The sequence below is a fragment of the Papio anubis genome, chromosome 4 (genome assembly GCF_008728515.1).
Source record: "Papio anubis isolate 15944 chromosome 4, Panubis1.0, whole genome shotgun sequence".
NCBI lineage: Eukaryota > Metazoa > Chordata > Mammalia > Primates > Cercopithecidae > Papio > Papio anubis.
Window position 1 is genome coordinate 171707323 of NC_044979.1, and position 18482 is coordinate 171725804.

Genomic DNA, 18482 nt, shown 5'->3' on the forward strand with positions numbered 1-18482 from the left:
GTTGGTGGCATCTAATTGCTTAAGTCATCAGTGTCCTCGACATATGCTTGTTTTTGATACACGAATGGCTTCTGCTTTTCCGTGAAGTGGCTGACCTGCCCATCCCTCTTATGGTGGGACCTCCCTTCTGTGAGCACCTCGGCATCCGTGGCACGGCCGGGGTGGGGATGGGTCTCTGCCCCGCCACGCACAACTGCTTAGACACTTCCCATTGGCCAGGACACCGTGCTGCCTAGTGACATTGGTTTTAGCAAATCCAGGGTCAGTGTGACAGCCAGCAGGTGGACACACACAGCAGGGTGAGAGATGGCAGCGGCTACCGGCGGTGAGGAAGGTGGGGCTTCCCCAGCCAGACGAATCCGCTGCGGTTCTTCATGCAGCTTTCACAGAGCAGTGTGTAGCAGGACTCAGGAAGAGGGGGTGAGCCCTTGAACCGTCTCCTCTCTCATCAACAGAACGGACGCTTTGCTCCTGAGACTATCGCTGGTGGTCGGCAAAGAGGTGTTTTACACCGCCCTCTGGGGGAGCGTCCTGGCCAGCCCGTCCATCCGCCTCCCCGCCTCAGTCTTCGTGGTGAACCACATCAGCAGGGACGCCCCCGGCCAGGAGCAGAAGTACATGCTGGGGACCGATCACCAACTCACGGTGAGTGCTGTGCTCCTCACAGGGCATGGGGAGGGGGCGACACGTGGGCACAGCATCCTCATGGGCAGGTTGTCACTGAAGCTACAAAGGGATATCTAGGAAAGGGAAGTGCACTACACTTGAGTCTGGGTAACGAATGGCTGAGCCAGGCGAGAAGGAGGCCTCGTGCAGTTGAGGATGATGGTGGCTTTTTTTTTTTTTTTTTTTTTTTTTTTGAGACGGAGTCTTGCTCTGTCACCCAGGCTAGAGTGCGGTGGCCAGATCTCGGCTCACTGCAAGCTCCGCCTCCCGGGTTCACGCCATTCTCCTGCCTCAGCCTCCCGAGTAGCTGGGACTACAGGCGCCCGCCACCTCGCCTGGCTAGTTTTTTGTATTTTTTAGTAGAGACGGGGTTTCACGGTGTTAGCCAGGATGGGCTCGATCTCCTGACCTCGTGATCCGCCTGTCTCGGCCTCCCAAAGTGCTGGGATTACAGGCTTGAGCCACCGTGCCCGGCCGATGGTGACTTTTTTAACATACGCATTAAGTTTTTGTTGTTGTTGTTTTGTTGTTTTGTTTTGAGACAGAGTCTCGCTCTGTCGCCCAGGCTGGGGTGCAGTGGCATAACCTCGACTCGCTACAACCTTCACCTCTCAGGTTCAAGCAATTCTCCTCTCTCAGCCTCCCGAGTAGCTGAGATTACAGGCACTTGCCACCATGCCCGGCTAATTCTTGTGTTTTTAGTAGAGATGGGGTTTCACCATGTTGGCCAGGATGGTCTTGAACTGCCTGCCTGGCGGCTGATCCACCCACCGTGGCCTCCCAAAGTGGCATTAAGATTTATACATTCAAATAAGTGTTCACACCCTCAGAGGTCCCTTCTGGAGGCCCCTGGCTTTGCAGAAATGTGCTTAGCTGCACACAGCGCTCAGAAGGCCTCTGCACGCACAGGGTCTGCCGCATTTTCGGGTCTTTGTTTCCTTCCCCTGTCCTGTGTCATGGGGGCCACTGCCCACTCACACGTGGCAACCCCCTCCTCCCTTGGCATCCTCCCCCTGCTCTCCTGTCTCCGTTGGCTGCTTTCAAATCTAAATTATCGGGGTTCATCAGGTATCCATCTCCAGGCCCTTCAAGGGAAGCTGTCTTCCCTGGTAATGACATCCCTTCTGGTGCCCTTAGAAATGCTAACCTCCCAGATCCTTGTCTCTTTTCCCCAAACCTGCCTCTTGTGTTTTTATGGCTTGCTGTCTTTCGCTACCTGGTGGTGTTCCCACACTTTGATCTTAAAGTGTTTAGATTGAATTCGCAGGTGAGAAGGTCTGCAGCTGGGTGTAAATTACCCCTCTGAGTCCATTTCTCATTGCACAATGGGGGTTGTAGACCTGCCTCACAGGGTCTCTCTGAGGACAAGGTGGAAAAATGGATGAAAAGCGCCTCGCACAATGATCAGGACACAGGAGATCCCAATGAACACGTCCCTTTCCTGCCCTGTCAGTATCCCCTTTGTCTCTTTCTCTCCATCGTCTCGGCCTTGCTCTGGCTTATCTCTTACTCTTGGATCTGACTGGTTTATCCTCATCCTACTCTCTCCCCATCTAGTCCTTATCAACTGCTAAGAGATTTGGTTCTCCAAAGCCTAACTTTGCTCATATGTATCCTGTGCTTTAAAAATGTTTGACTTCCCGGCTGGGTGTGGTGACTCATGCCTGTAATCTCAGCACTTTGGGAGCCCAAGGCAGGTCAATCACCTGAGGTCAGGAGGTCAGCAGCAGCTGTGCCAACATGGTGAAACCCCACATTTATTAAAAATACAAAAATTAACCTGGGCACAGTGGCTCATGCCTGTAATCCCAGCACTTTGGGAGGCCGAGGCGGGTGGATCACCTTAGGCCAAGAGTTCAAGACCATCCTGGCCAACATGGTGAAACCCCATCTCTACTAAAAATACAAAAATTAGCCGGGTGTGGTGATGGGCGCCTGTAGTCCCAGCTACTCGGGAGGCTGAGACAAAGGAATCACTTGAACCTGGGAGGTGGAGGTTGCAGTGAGCTGAGATTGCACCACTGCACTCCAGCCTGGGCGTCAGAGCGAGACTCCATCTCAAAAACAAACAAAATTAGCGGAGTGTGGTGGCAGGCACCTATAATCCCAGCTGCTCAGGTGTCTGAGACACGAGAATCGCTTGAACGCAGGAGGCGGAGGTTGCAGTGAGTCGAGATCACACCACTACACTCCAGCCTGAGTGACAGAGCAAGACCCTGTCTCAAAGAAAATAAAAAAAAAATAGCCGGGCACGGTGGCCCACGCCTGTAATCCCAGCACTTTGAGAGGCTGAGGGGCAGATCACGAGGTCAGGAGATCGAGACCATCCTGGCTAACACGGTGAAACCCCGTCTCCACTAAAAATACAAAAAATTAGCCGGGCGTGGTGGCAGGTGTCTGTAGTCCCAGCTACTCGGGAGGCTGAGGCAGGAGAATGTCTTGAACCCGGGAGACGGAGCTTGCAGTGAGCCGAGATTACGCCACTGCACTCCAGCCTGGGCGACAGAGCAAGACTCCGTCTAAAAAAAAGAAAAATAAAATAAAATTAAAAAAATAGACCGGGCGCGGTGGCTCACGCCTGTAATCCCAGTACTTTGGGAGGCCGAGGCAGGCAGATCACAAGGTCAGGAGATCGAGACCATCCTGGCTAACACGGTGAAACCCCGTCTCTACCAAAAATACAAAAACTTAGCCGGGCGTGGTGGCGGGTGCCTATAGTTCCAGCTACTCGGGAGGCTGAGGCAGGAGAATGGCGTGAACCCGGGAGGCGGAGCTTGCAGTGAACCGAGATTGCGCCACTACACTCCAGCCTGGGTGACAGAGCAAGATGCTGTCTCAAAAATAAAATAAGATAAAATAAGATAAAATAAAATAAAATAAATCTGACTTCCCATTGCCAACAGCTATAGTCCAAGCTCAAGAGCAGTCTAACCATCTGCTCCCAGCCACGACACCTCACACTTCCCTGCAGTCCCTGCGCTCCCACACAACTGCCACTGGGCCTGGCCTCACAGTGCCTTTACTCCCAGCCATTCCCTCCTGTCCCACTGGCTCTCGATTCCTGCCCTTCTTCGCAATCTCAGTGTAGCTCCTTCCTGTCCTTCAAGCCCCGCTTTCCTGTGGAGCATCGTTGTTCTCTGCAGTTGAAAGAGCTCTCCTCTTCTGAACTCTGAGCATTTGTCTGTGGCTCTAATTTCTTATGCATCTCTAGTCTACCTATCTGTATTCAGAAAAGACACTCAAAATATGTACTGAATTGATCAGGAATTATTTTCCCATGTGTCTTCAGAGCTTTAGTTTAATCTAAGGTTCCTGTTGGATCCTTTCTGGGATCGTAGAATTTGAGATCATAGACCCTGGCCATCTGGTTGAAACCCCTCCGGCTCTCACGTGGAACAGTGAGGTCTGCAGCTGAACGTCTTCTCTGATGTCACGCAGCCTGCCGGCCTCAAGAGCTAGAACCCACGCCCTCCTGACCTGCGGCTTCTGGTTCTCTTCTGAGTGATACAACACAGTTTCAAGATTCCCAGGAAAGGTTACTTTCATTTTTATGACCATAAAAAGTAGCCTGAAAATGCTAACATCATTTGATCGTTTACAGGTGAAATCTTTGTGTGCCTCCCTGTTGGACTCAAATGTTCTTGTGCAAAGAAATAATCTGGAAATCGTTCTGTTTTTCTTCCCATTTTATACCTGTCTGGTAAGTCATTTGTACTCTTCTGGTAAGTCACTGGTGTTTCCCAAGGGGTGGAATGTAGATTTCAAGCAGTTTTATCCTAAGAGGACAGCTCAGCCACTCATGGGCGTTATTTGCTGGTAGCCAGTGAAAAGTCCTTGTTCATTTTTGCAGGGATAGCGTTTTCATTGCACGTATTGAATAGCTTCTTTCCATAGGTAATGTGTAAGGAACCAGCCCTTTTTGAGATTGAGCTTGGTAGACCAGCAAGGAAGGCTGCATGTCAAAAAGTCACCAATCTCCCCTATCGTTCCCTTGTAGTAAATTTCTCTGTCCTTCTAATAGGATTCCAATGAGAGAGCCATTCCCCTCCTCAGATCTGACATCGTGCGCATTCTCTCAGCTGCCACCCAGACACTACTGAGAAGGGACATGTCCCTGAACAGAAGACTGTATGCATGGTTACTAGGTACTGAGCAGTATGCACCCTTTTAAAGTCAAAGTTAATGTGAAACCTTTTAGTGCTGACTTCTGGGATAAGATTTGGTCTTGGTGATGTATCCCTGAATCATGAAGTATGGAAAGATACCACAATGACTAAATACGGCACTGATCAGTTGAGGTCTGCTGCCTACACATAGCTTGGTTATTTTGCAGTTGTTTTTTTTTGTTTGTTTTTTAAAAGGGGAAATAATAAGTGGGATTTTTAAAATGCCAACCGAATTCCATTTTAAGAGCTTGAAATACCACCAAAACATGGTAGCAAAACCTTATTCAAGTAGAAGCCTGTTGCTATGGAGAAGTTTCATGGGATGAGGGTGTATCATGGAGAAAACTTACAAATATTGTGGAAGATATGTAAATAAAGGAGGAGGTTTCGTGTAAGTGGAAATGTTTTGGGAGACATTTGGATAACTTTGGAGATCACGAGAGCCCCGGGGCCATGTTTCTGTGTGTCAGAGTGTGTGGACTGCCTCTAAATTTGTTGGCAAAGGGCCCTTGACTGTTGGTTGGAAGGCCTCCCAGGGACAGAGTCTAGGAAATTGCAACTTAAAAGATAACACATTCATGAATTTTCTAAAGTCCCATATTCACGCACCTAAGAAAAGGTGGTATGCAGAATGATTGTGACAGGACTTTACAGCTCTGATTAACTCTCAATATTTAGATCTTTTTTTTCCTTTTTGAGATGGAGTTTCACCTCATCGCCCAGGCTGGAGTGCAGTGGTGCAATCTGGGCTAATTGCAACCTCCGCCTCCCAGGTTCAAGTGATTCCCATGCCCCAGCCTGCCAAGTAGCTGGGATTTCAGGCACCCACCACCCCGGCCGAGTAGTTTTTGTATTTTTAGTAGAGATGGGATTTCACCCTGTTGGCCAGGCTGGTCTTGGACTCCTGACCTCAGGCGATCTGCCCACCTCTACCTCCCAAAGTGCTGGGATTACACACCACTGCACTCAGCCTAGCATTGAGATCTTTGATCAAAGATCTGTACCAAAGATCTTACCAAAGTCAAGAAGTCCTCTTCAGTCCTTCTTCCTTCTCTTCTCCCTAGTTATAAAACCTTTAAAAGTCATTGCATGGAAGCTTACTAAGGATTTTAAGAAGACTATTTATCAGCTCTTTAAGGACTTGTATGTAAAGGATGATTTTGTTAAATGCACAGCTCTGCTCTTACGGGACTTGATATGCTATGTGGAGGGCACTGGACCTGACCACAGCGCCAACTCTGACTCACTTAGTTGCGGCCCCAGGAGCCCCATATTCTTTGCCCGTACCATGAGGATGCACTTCCTCGCCCTGCGAATCTCGCAGACTTATCCAAGGCTCCAGCTATTGGGGGCATGTGCATGAGAATACCTTGATCTCACATAATGCTGGACAAAAAAACACTGGTTTTAAAAAATGATCCTCAGGCAGGCCTGGTGGCTCATGCCTGTAAAATCCCAGCACTTTGGGAGGCTGAGGCAGGTGGATCACTTGCCGTCAGGAGTTCAAGACCAGCATGGCCAACATGGTGAAACCCCATCTCTACTAAAAAATACAAGTGATTCTCCTGCCTCAGCCTCCCAAGTAGCTGGGATTACCGGTGTGCGCCACTACACCCGACTAATTTTTTTTGTATTTTTAGTAGAGATGGGGTTTCATCATGTTGGCCAGGCTGGTTTCGAACTCCTGACCTCAGGTGATCCGCCCACCTTGGCCTCCCAAAGTACTGGGATTACAGGCATGAGCCACGCGCCTGGCTAACAGGATGAATTCTTAGAACAAACTAAACTGATACCCATTGAGATGGAATTCTGCCTGTCTGATCATTAGCCACACCCCTGTCAGAAGAAGAAAATCTGACTTGGTCTTTCTAGATCTGATTCTGGTTTTCCGTCAGAGGAATATATTTTTAAAAATATTGGAGCATGAGACTTTTGCACGATATGATGTCCTTTAGAAACATAGCTCTCTTTACAGCTCGGTGCTTGTTCTTTTATAGGCTCAGACATTAAAGGAAATACCGTTGTGCCAGAATCTGAAATCTCAAATTCTTATGAAGATCAGTCGTCTTATTTTTTTGAAAAATACTCCAAGGATCTTTTAGTTGAGGTAAAGGAGCATTTCTGGAAAGTTCAGGGCATCCCTGGTGACGATTCTCCGGTGGATTTCTTTTTTTTTTTTTTTTTTTGAGACGGAGTCTCGCTCTGTCACCCGGGCTGGAGTGCAGTGGCCGGATCTCAGCTCACTGCAAGCTCCGCCTCCCGGGTTTACGCCATTCTCCTGCCTCAGCCTCCCGAGTAGCTGGGACTACAGGCGCCCGCCACTTCGCCCGGCTAGTTTTTTGTATATTTTAGTAGAGATGGGGTTTCACCGTGTTAGCCAGGATGGTCTCGATCTCCTGACCTCGTGATCCGCCCGTCTCGGCCTCCCAAAGTGCTGGGATTACAGGCTTGAGCCACCGTGCCCGGCCCTCCGGTGGATTTCTTTGGGAGGCTTCCACGCAGGCAGTGAGCATGTTCCTTGACCCCTGGTTTGGGGAACTGCAGTGTATTTGTTGCATGCTGGGTGACTGGTTTGCTTTCTGTCCCAGAGTATTTAACAATTAAAATAGCCAGTAATGTTGTTACACTTCATGATATACGATATTCTAATATGTGGCTTTTTTAAAATAAATAGGGTCTGGCTGAGATATTGCATCAGAAGTTCATAGATGCCGACGTGGAGGAACGCCATCATGCATACCTGAAGCCTTTTCGCGTCCTCATCAGTCTGCTTGACAAGCCAGAGATAGGTAATGTTAGAAATGCTGCTACAATCCTATGCCGAATACAGATTGCCTGTTTTCAGGGAACTACAACACGGTGAGATACAACCGAAGTGTTATTTTGAATATACTTTAATCTTCGGAATTTCAGAACTTTGAAGTTATGTTATATGGTTCAATGATCAGATCTGTGGTCACTTAAAAGTTTTGCATGGCTGGGCGCAGTGGCTCATGCCTGTAATCCTAGCACTTTGGAAAGTGGAGGAAGGAAGATCAGTTGAGCTCATGGATTTGAGACCAGCCTGGGTAACATGGCTGAAAAGCCATGTTGAAAAAACCCATCTCTACAAAAAAATACAAAAAAAATTAGCCAGGCATGGTGGTGCTTCCCTGTAGTCCCAGCTACCAAGTGGCAGAGGTGGGAAGACCACCTGAGCCCAGGGGGTCGAGGCTGCAGTGGGCCGTGATTGCACCACGGCCCTCTAGCCTGGGTGACAGAGTGAGACCCTGTCTGAAAAAAACGTTTTGCACAATAATTTGAACATTTTTGTTAGGAAAATACCTTTGAGCTCCTATAGTGTCTACAGAACACCTGTGGTATTTCCTTTTTAAGACTGTGTCTGCAATGTCATACTTAAAATGAGCTTCGGTTTGATTTTCAATTAAGTAGGGGACCTCCTCTATCTTTTTGCCTTGGGATCCTGGGCAAGCCACTTCTTTTCGCTGTGTAGAGTAAAAACATTTTCACTGTAAAATGAGGGGGGGTGAACTAGACTCTGGTCACCAAAGGGTCACCTCTTAGAGACTATGATCCTATTAGCATAGGTTGAGAAAAGTGACCACCTGTCACTATTTATTTATTTATGAATGAATGAATGAATGAATGAATGAATGATTGAATAGCAGAGTCTCACTCTCTTGCCCAGGCTGGAGCGCAGTGGTGCAATCTTGGCTCACTGAAACCTCCGTCTCCTGGGTTCAAGCAATTCTCCTGCCTCAGCTTCCCCAGTAGCTGGGTTTACAGGCATGCGCCACCACGCCTGGCTAATTTTTGTATTTTCAGTAGAGATGGGGTTTCATCATCTTGGCCAAGCTGGTCTCAAACTCCTGACCTCAAGTGATCTGCCTGCCTCGGCCTCCCAAAGTGCTGGGATTACAGGTGTGAGCCACCGCCCCGGCCCTCTCCCTCACTTTAAAAAGAAATCTGTGGCCAGGTGCGGTGGCTTATGCCTGTAGTCCCAGCACTTTGGGAGGCTGAGACGGGCAGATCACAAGGTCAGGAGATCAAGACCATCCGGGCTAACATGGTGAAACTCCGTCTCTACTAAAAATACAAAAAATTAGCTGGGTGTGTTGGCGGGCGCCTGTAGTCCCCGCTACTCTGGAGGCTGAGGCAGGAGAATGGCGTGAACCCAGGAGGCGGAGCTTGCAGTCAGCCAAGATTGCACCACTGCAGTCCAACCTGGGTGACAGAGCGAGAGTCTGTCTCAAATAAGTGAGTGAGTGAATGAAAGAATGAATGAATGAATGAATGAATGAATGAATGAATGAATGAATGAAATTTGTGGCCGGGCATGGTGGCTCATGCCTGTAATCCCAGCACTTTGGGAGGCCAAGGCAGGTGGATCACGAGTTCAGGAGTTTGAGACCAGCCTGGCCAAGATGGTGAAACCCCATCTCTACTAAAAATACAAAAATTAGCTAGGCATGGTGGCGCGTGCCTGTAGTCCCAGCTACTTGGAAGGCTGAGGCAACAGAATCGCTTGAACCAGGGAGGTGGAGGTTGCAGTGAGCCAAGATCGCGCCACTGCACTCTAGCCTGGCGACAGAGCGAGACTCCATTCAAAAAGAAAAGAAATTTGCGGCCAGGTATGGTGGCTCATGCCTGTAATCCCAGCACTTTGGGAAGCTGAGGCAGGTAGATCACCTGAGGTCAGGAGTTCAAGACCAGCCTGGCCAACATAGTGAAACCCCATCCCTACTAAAAATACAAAAATTAGCCAGGCATGGTGGCGCACACCTGTAATCCCAGCTACTTGGGAGGCTGAGGCAGGAGAATCGCTTGAACCCAGGAGGTGGAAGTTGCAGTGAGCTGAGATCGTGCCATTGCGCTCCAACCTGGGCAACAGAGTGAGACTCTGTCTCAAAAAAAAAAAGAAATTTGCTACCATATCAGTTCACTTTAAGGTCTACATCTGCTTATGTGAGCCCTATCCCAGGGAAAAGATCCCATCTCTTCCATTGGATTGCAAGCCTAAGAATGTCATTTCAGTGCTCCAGGTGTACCTGCCTCCTGGTAGCTGTTTGCAGAGAATAAGAAAGCTGAGGGCTGGCTGAGTACAGTGGCTCACGCCTGTAATCCCAGCACTTTGGAAGGCCGAGGTGGGCCTCACTTGAGGTGAGGAGTTCGAGACCAGCCTGGCCAATATAGTGAAACCCCATCTCTACTAAAAATATAAAAATTATCCAGGCATGGTGGTGCATGCCTGTAATCCCAGCTACTCAGGAGGCTGAGGCAGGAGAATCGCTTGAATCTGGGAGGCAGAGGTTGCAGTGAGCCGAGTTCACGCCACTACACTCCAGCCTGAGTGACAGAGCAAGACTCCATTAAAAAAAAAAAAAAAGAGCTGAGAGCTTTAGTGAAGTGGCCTCTCTCTGGCCTTGGGATGGAGACCCTTCGCTTATCCATTCAAAAGCACAGAGCATCTGCCGTGTGACAGGAACGGTGCCAGCTCTAGGGGAACAAAAGGGGAGAAGCTTCTTGTGAAGTTACAGGGAAGGGGAGACTCCATGTTTTCCTGGAGTGTTTTCACTGTTCATTAATAATAACCATGGCTGACATTTTTTGAGCAATTATTTTGTGCCAAGTGATTTGCATACATCCTTTTATATCTGTCTGCACACACACCCCCGTCCCTCCAGCAACCCCAAGATGGGTGCTCCCACTATGCCCATTTTACAGATAGATAGACTAAGGTTGAGCAGGAGTAGGTCATTTGCCCAGGGCCAGTCAGGAGCCTAAGCTCAGTTTGTCAGCACCCCCTGATGCTTACCTGATTGCACTCAGAGAAGCCCTACCCGAGATGTTTGCTTGTGTCCCCACGTGAACTTTATTCCAAGAGTTGTGCAGCTCTCGTCGTTCTTAACCAAGGCCCAAGTATGAAGCATTTGTTCTTCCAGGCTCTGCCCCTGATGTGCTGCCTCAGGGTGTCTGCACTTTGTTCGGATTCCTCTTCCCATCTCCCCGCTCCCACCTCAAACCAAATAGATTTTCCTGCTAGTGTAAAGTAACTGCAGCTCTGAAAAATCATGATTTAGTCCAAAAAGTGGAACAATTATATAAATGTATTGGGAGCTTGCTGTGTAACTTCAGGGAAGTATTAAAAGAAGAAAATATAACTTAGCATTCTGGAGATGTGTGTTTTATGTCAAAACCATGCACCTTGGTGAGCCAAGTAAATGTTGCTGCTAACTTGGGCTCCAGGTCATATTTTCTGGAAGCAAATGAATATCATGCTCCTGCCCAGTCGTAACAGTCGCTTAATTTACTCTTTCTAATTTTTTAGCTGTCTGCAAGAAATCACACTGAGGAGGCAAAGGAGGTGGTTATATAGAACTAGAAGGCACAGGACAGCCGTTCAGTCTTGTCCATGCTTTTTGTGGCTGGGCTTTAGCCATACCTCATTTCCTCCTCTGTCAATCAAGGCCACAAAATTGCCTTCATTTTTGTAACAGGCATTTAGCATTCTTATGCTATAGATAAAATACACAGGAAGCCAAGGCCGTGTGCGGTGGCTCACACCTGTAATCCCAGCACTTTGGGAGGCCGAGGCGGGCAGATCACCTGAGGTTGAGAGTTTGAGACCAACATGGCAAAACCCCACCTCAACTAAAAATATAAAAATTATCTGGGCGTGGTGGCGCACACCTGTAATCCCAGCTACTTGGGTGGCTAAGGCGGGAGAATTTCTTGAACCTGGGAGGTGGCAGTTGCAGTGAACTGAAATCATGCCACTGCACTCCAGCCTGGGCAACAGAGCAAGACTCTGTCTCCAAAAAAAAAAAAATAATAAATTCTATCTTAAAAAAAAATACACAGGAAACTTAGCATGAAAATAGTTCTCTCAGAGACACATCTTTTGGTTTTGTGAAAAAAAAGTGTAAAAGATTGGATTTATTTGCTTTTTTGCCAGTGTTGACAGAGCTTTCGTTTTCTCTGAATTGATTGCGTATTTCCTCCTCTGGATACATGGGTAAGAAGTCAGGCCCTCAGCTGCCTGAGGGTTGCGGTTTGCAGAGCAGAAATGCCCTGTCCATCCCCTGCCTGGTTGCAGTGAAGCTTCTCTAACGTGCAGCTGGTCCAGTTCTCTTGTGCCATCTTTCTCAGCATTTCAGGATGGGCATCATTTCTTTTGTGTTGCTCCAGCTCATGACTAAAGGAATTGAAGAAGTTGCCCTGCTCTCTGGATGTTTCTGTTGAGTAATGTCCCTGACCAGCAGTTTATGCACACTTAACACACGTTGTCTGCACTCTGCTTTCATCTAGCAGAGTCTGCCTTGGGCAAGTTACTTAACCTCTCTGTGCTTCCATCTTCTTACGTGTAATCAGCAGTACAGGATCTGTCCAGATGGCTGTTACGAGGGTTTAATACGTTAATAGATGTAAAATGCGTAGAAGGGTGTCTGGCACATAGGAAGTTCTATAAAAATGTTGGCTATCTTCATGAATGTTGTTTCCCCAGCTAAAGTTGTCACCACTAAAGTTAAGTTTCTGTATATTTTAGACTATATAAATTGTCTGTATGCACAGGTTTACTGTATATATGTCTTATGTATATGTCACTTACTGATTTAAAAGGGATTGTTAATCTGTCTCTGACCATCTTCCTTCTAATTGCAGGGCCTCAGGTGGTTGGGAATTTGTTTCTCGAAGTCATCAGGGCCTTTTATTCTTACTGCAGAGATGCCCTTGGTTCTGATCTTAAACTTAGCTACACCCAGAGTGGAAATTCGCTGATAAGGTATGAGTTTGGCCTTTAACATCACACATCTCTTTCCCTCCCCGGTACTATGATTTTTTTTTTCCTCTCTTGCTTACTATAAATTGTGAAGTAGTAGAGAAAGTGGAGATGCAGCAGGTGAGACCCTTGGTTAAAATAATCAATGCCTTGAAGTCAGTCAATGGGAATTGACTGTTCCCTGCTGAGTACTGTGAAGAGTTTAAAGGGAGTTTGATGTAGTCTTTCCCCCAGCCTGGAATGACAGTTATTTATTGATTTTTTGATAAGTATGAAGTGTATTTTTGATCAAGTATGAAACAATGAAATGTATGTATTGAGCAAGTATGAAACTCATTTAACAAAGGTAACTTGATCTAGTATACCCAAGTGGTGAGTTACAGGATGGAGAGAAGAGGGAAAATGGAGGGGAGTGTGCCTGGCAAGTGGAAAGGGGATGTGAGTCTTCAGGACAGGAGTCTGGGGTGTGTGGGGGGAGATTGGGGGAGACCCAGGCAGGGCACCAGAGGGCACAGGCTCCATTGCCCCAGAGGCAGAGTGAGTGATGTTTGGAAGACAGCAGGCACATCGGCCTCAGGTGCACAGTTACACACAAACCCTGTTTTGTTTAAAAAGTTTAGTTTGTTCCTTTTAAGGGGATACAACCTTTTCTTTTTTGCTTTACTCTTAATGTAATTTCCTTCTGCCTGAACTAGCATTGGGTACATTGAAAATTTAAATCAATTATCCTGTTTTTCTGGTTTATTAGTTATAAGTGTACCAAGAGTTCTTAGTGTTTGCTTTTTTCTCCCAGAATGAAAGCGGTTTATTGTTTTTCTGAATATGAAAGTAATACATGTTCATTGTTGAATTTACTGATATTTGAAAGATCAAGAAAAAGGTGTCACCCATAATCCTAGCACCCTTCAGAGAAAACCATAAAACATTTTTACCTCTTTCTAGACTTCTACTACATATATAAATACATAGATGCCTGTCTTTTATTTTAAAGGTAGAATTACACCAGTTATTTAGTTGCTTGGGGTTTTCCTTTTGTTTCCTTGTTGTTGGTTTGTTTGTTTGGTTTTGAGACAGGGTCGCCCAGGCTGTAGTGCAGTGGCATGAACATGGCTCACTGCAGCCTCAGTCTCCTGGGCTCAAGCAGTCCTCATGCCTCAGCCCCTTAAGTAGCTGGGACTACAGACATGCACCAGCATGCCTGGCTAATATATATATATAAAAATATATATGTGTGTATATATAAATATATAAATATATATGTGTATATATAAAAATATATATGTGTATATATAAATATATGTGTATACATAAATATATGTATATATAAATATATAAAAATATATATATACATATAAATATATAAGTATATAAGTATATATAAATACATATGTGTATATATAAATATATATAAGTATATATGTGTATATATATAAATGTGTGTTTGTGTGTGTGTGTGTGTATATATATATATTGCAGTGAGCCATCTTGGCTCACTGCAACCTCCACCTCCTGGGCTCAAGCAATTCTCCTGACTCAGCCTCCCGAGTAGCTGGGATTACAGATGCCCACTACCATATCTGGCTAATTTTAATGTTTTTAGTAGAGACAGAGTTTTGCCATGTTTGCCAGGCTGATCTCCCTCTCTCTCTCTCTCTCTCTCTCTCTCTCTATATATATATATATATGTTTGTTTGTTTGTTTGAGAGATGGGGTTTCACCATGTTGCCCAGGCTGCTCTCAAACTCCTGAGCTCAAGCAATCCGCCCACCTCAGCTTTTCAAAGTGCTAGGATTATAGGTGTGAGCCACTGTGCCTGGCACTCTCTGGAGTGTCACTCTCCAGCATGACAAGGTCTCACTCTGTCTCCCAGGCTGGAGCACAGTGGAACCATCAAAGGTCACTGAAGCCTTGAACTCCTGGGCTCAAGTGATCCTCACACCTCAGCTTCCCAAATAGCCAAGATAATAGGCACACACCACCACACCTGGCTAATTTTTAATTTTTCTGTAGAGACGAGGTCTTGCTGTGTTGCACAGGCTGGTCTTGAATTCCTGGCCTCAAGCAGTCCTCCTGCCTCAGCCTCCCTAACTGCTGGGATTACAGGTGTGAGCCACCGTGCCTGGCCACTGCTTGTTTTTTTGAAATGCAAGTTGTAAGTAGCTCTACATTGTTCTCCTATGGGATTAGTTGCCTTGGATTTTTTTTGTTAAGGATTTATCATTTATTTAAGGCCAAGTGCAATGGCTCACACCTGTAATTTCAGCACTTTGGGAGGCCAAGGCAGGCAGATCACTTGAGGTCAGGAGTTCAAGACCAGCCTGGCCAATGTGACAAAACCTGGTCTCTACAAAAAAAAAAAAAAAATACAAAGATTAGCCAGGCGCGGTGGCACATGCCTATAGGCCTAGCTACTTGGGAGGCTGAGGCACGAGAATCCCTTGAACCCGGGAGGTGGAGGCTGCAGTGACCCAAGATCGCAGCACTACACTCCAGCCTCAGCGACAGAGGAACACTTCATCTCAAAGAATAAATAAAAATAATAAATCCTGACTGACCAATTTTTTGTTGATTGACTTTTAGACAGTTTCTGCTTTTTCAGTTTTATTTGCTTGTTTGCTTTTGAGATGGAGTCTTGGTCTGTTGCCCAGGCTGGAGTGCAGTGATGCGGTCTTGGCTCACTGCAACCTCCACCTCCCGGGTTCAAGTGATTCTCCTGCCTCAGCCTCCTGAGTAACTGGGATTAGAGGCACCTGCCACCACGCCCAGCTAATTTTTTGTATTTTTAGTAGAGATGGGGTTTCACCATGTTGGCCAGGCTGATCTCAAACTCCTGACCTCATGATCTGCCTGCCTCAGCCTCTCAAAGTGCTGGGATTACAGGCGTCAGCCACCGCATGTGGTCTGTTTGTTTTTTAGACGGAGTCTTACTCTGTCACCCAGGCTGGAGTGCAATGGCACCATCTTGGCTCACTGCAACCTCCACCTCCTAGGCTCAAGTAATTCTCTTGCCTCAGCCTCCTGAGTAGCTGCGATTACAGATGCCCACTACCATATCTGGCTAATTTTTATGTTTTTAGTAGAGACAGAGTTTTGCCATGTTTGCCAGGCTGATCTCAAACTCTTGACCTCAAATGATCCGCCTGCCTCGGCCTCCCAAAGTGCTGGGATTACAGGTGTGAACTACTGCACTCGGCCTTTTTCAGTATTTTTTAATGGCCTTTTAGTGGTGCACTTCTGCACACATCTATGTACCTATGCAAGGATTTTGGTAGTATAAATTTCTTTTTTTTTTTTTTTTTTTTTTTGAGACGGAGTCTCGCTCTGTAGCCCAGGCTGGAGTGCAGTGGCCGGATCTCAGCTCACTGCAAGCTCCGCCTCCCGGGTTCACGCCATTCTCCGGCCTCAGCCTCCCGAGTAGCTGGGACTACAGGCGCCCGCCATCTCGCCCGGCTATTTTTTGTATTTCTTAGTAGAGACGGGGTTTCACTGTGTTCGCCAGGATGGTCTCGATCTCCTGACCTCGTGATCCGCCCATCTCGGCCTCCCAAAGTGCTGGGATTACAGGCTTGAGCCACCGCGCCCGGCCGGTAGTATAAATTTCTTGAATAAATTTCCTGAGCCATAGAAGATAAACATTTAAGGCTGGGCTCTGTGGCTCATGCCTGTAACCCAGCACTTTGGGAGGCTGAGACGGGTGGATCACTTGAGGTCAGGAGGTTGAGACCAGCCTGGCCAACATGGTGAAACTCCGTCTCTATTAAAATACAAAACTTAGCTGAACGTGGTGGTGCACGTCTGTAATCCATCCCAGCTACTCCGGAGGCTGAGGCAAGAGAATCGCTTGAACCTGGGAGGCACAGATGGCAGTAAGCCGAGATCGTTCCACTGCACTCCAGCCTAGGAAACAGTGAGACTCTGTCTCAAAAAAAAAAAAAAAAAAAGAAGATAAACATTTAAAATCTTGGCTAAATTTCCCTGCTGAATATCCGTGTACCATGTTATTCCACCAGTAGAGTATAGACTAAAACTGATTTTCTGTACAAATTCTTTTTACAGTAGCTCTGAAATTATTGTTGTTATTATTATTATTATTATTTTGAGACAGAGTCTCACTCTGTCACCCAGGCTGGAGTGCAGTGGCGCAATCTCAGCTCACTGCAACCTCCGCCTCCCAGGTTCAAGCGATTCTCCCACTTCAGCCTCCCGAGTACCTGGGATTACAGGTATCCGCCATCATGCCCTGCTAATTTTTGTATTTTTGTAGAGACAGTGTTTCACCATGTTGACCCAGCTGATCCACCCACCTCAGCCTCCCAAAGTGCTGTGATTACAGGTGTAAGCCACCGCACCTGGTCCTGAAATTTAAGAGACTGCATCAATATAAATATTGTTTAGGATGGCATTATGCAAACACATTATAAGAACAGTAGTATTTTCATTTTTATCAGGATGTGTCAGCTCTAGAAATAAGTTGCAGATGGTGAAATCGATTACAGTTTTTTGGACACTTTTTGTAATTCAGGATTTTTTTTATAGATGTATTTATTCATGTCCTCCCCTTTTACAGTGCAATCAAGGAAAACAGAAATGCCTCTGAGATTGTCAAAACGGTAAATTTGCTGATCACTTCTCTAAGCACAGACTTTCTCTGGGATTATATGACAAGGTGTTTTGAGGAATGCTTTAGGTAAGTATGCAGTTCGAGAATACAGAATATTTAGGAAGGATGAGAGGGTTTAACGATTTTGTAGCTGCTTAGAACGTCAGATTATATATAAGTAGCTGAAGCTGAGTAGTCTTTCTTAGTTGAGTTTTACAATTCAACTAAAACAGGATTGGAAAGAATTCACTTAAGATTCTAGCAGAATAAAAACATCTCCAATAAGAAGGTTCACATAATCTTTGCCTTGTAATTCTGAAGCTGCTTTAAAAATCTAACTTTAGAAAATCCTCCGTGCATTTTCTGGTTACATTCATGAAATCAGCTTTCCTCTCCTGGCTGCCTGATCTGTTGAAAGCAGCTTAGTTTTGTGGCTTTGTGACTGGATAGAGCATTTTTTAAATCTTCAGTTTTCTTACATTTTTACTGAAATTAATGTATGACTGGTCAGATAAAAGCATTTCTGTTTTAAGCTATTATAATCAACTTTACCATCTCTTTTAACCGGGTGAATTGCTCCACCTCTAAATTGTCTGCCGTGGCGTACCCCGGGAACACCGAGCTTTCCTGGAGAGGCCTTTCCCATGCCATTTTCTTTATGGGAGGAATAAGGTCACGTCGCAAACCCTGTTTTGTCCTATGAGGCATGCTGTAAAACTTATTTCTTGTTCATCTCCACTATAATGCTCTTGGCTGTCTTAGAGTCTTACTTCTCAGCTGCTACCAGTATGCTTTTCTGTCCAAATAAGCTCACAACCCTGGGATGAACAAGTTAATTGCAATTAGATCCACAGGCAACAGCAAGGCCTTATTTTATTGAGGTTAGAGTATGCTTTGGTCAGCCTGGCTGTTATGTTATGTTATGTTATGTTATGTTATGTTATGTTATGTTATGTTATGTTTTATTTTATGACAGTGTCTCTCTCTGTCACCCAGACTGGAGTTCACTGGCACAATTCCAGCTCACTGCAACCTCTGCCTCCCAGGTTCAAGCGATCCTCCCATCTCAGCCTCCCAAATAGCTGGGACTACAGGCACAGCCTCCCAAGTAGCTGCAACTACAGGCGCCTGCCACCACACCTAGCTAATTTTTGTATTTTTAGTAGAGACGGGGTTTCACCATGTTGGCCAGGCTGGTCCCAAACTCCTGACCTCAAGTGATCCACCCAACGTGGCCTCCCAAAGTGCTGGGATTACAGGCATGAGCCAC

General features: G+C 46.3%; 1 protein-coding gene across 1 annotated transcript in view; it reads left to right on the plus strand.

Moving 5' to 3' along the window:
- The window catches only part of DOP1B (DOP1 leucine zipper like protein B), a 125696-nt gene that overhangs the window by 50176 nt on the left and 57038 nt on the right, over nucleotides 1-18482 (plus strand). Inside the window, exons 5-11 of the mRNA XM_021935528.2 lie at nucleotides 456-645; nucleotides 4268-4366; nucleotides 4688-4811; nucleotides 6830-6939; nucleotides 7507-7621; nucleotides 12495-12615; nucleotides 17180-17299. Of these exons, the coding sequence (XP_021791220.2) occupies nucleotides 456-645; nucleotides 4268-4366; nucleotides 4688-4811; nucleotides 6830-6939; nucleotides 7507-7621; nucleotides 12495-12615; nucleotides 17180-17299 (879 nt within the window). The remainder of the gene's footprint in view (nucleotides 1-455; nucleotides 646-4267; nucleotides 4367-4687; nucleotides 4812-6829; nucleotides 6940-7506; nucleotides 7622-12494; nucleotides 12616-17179; nucleotides 17300-18482) is intronic.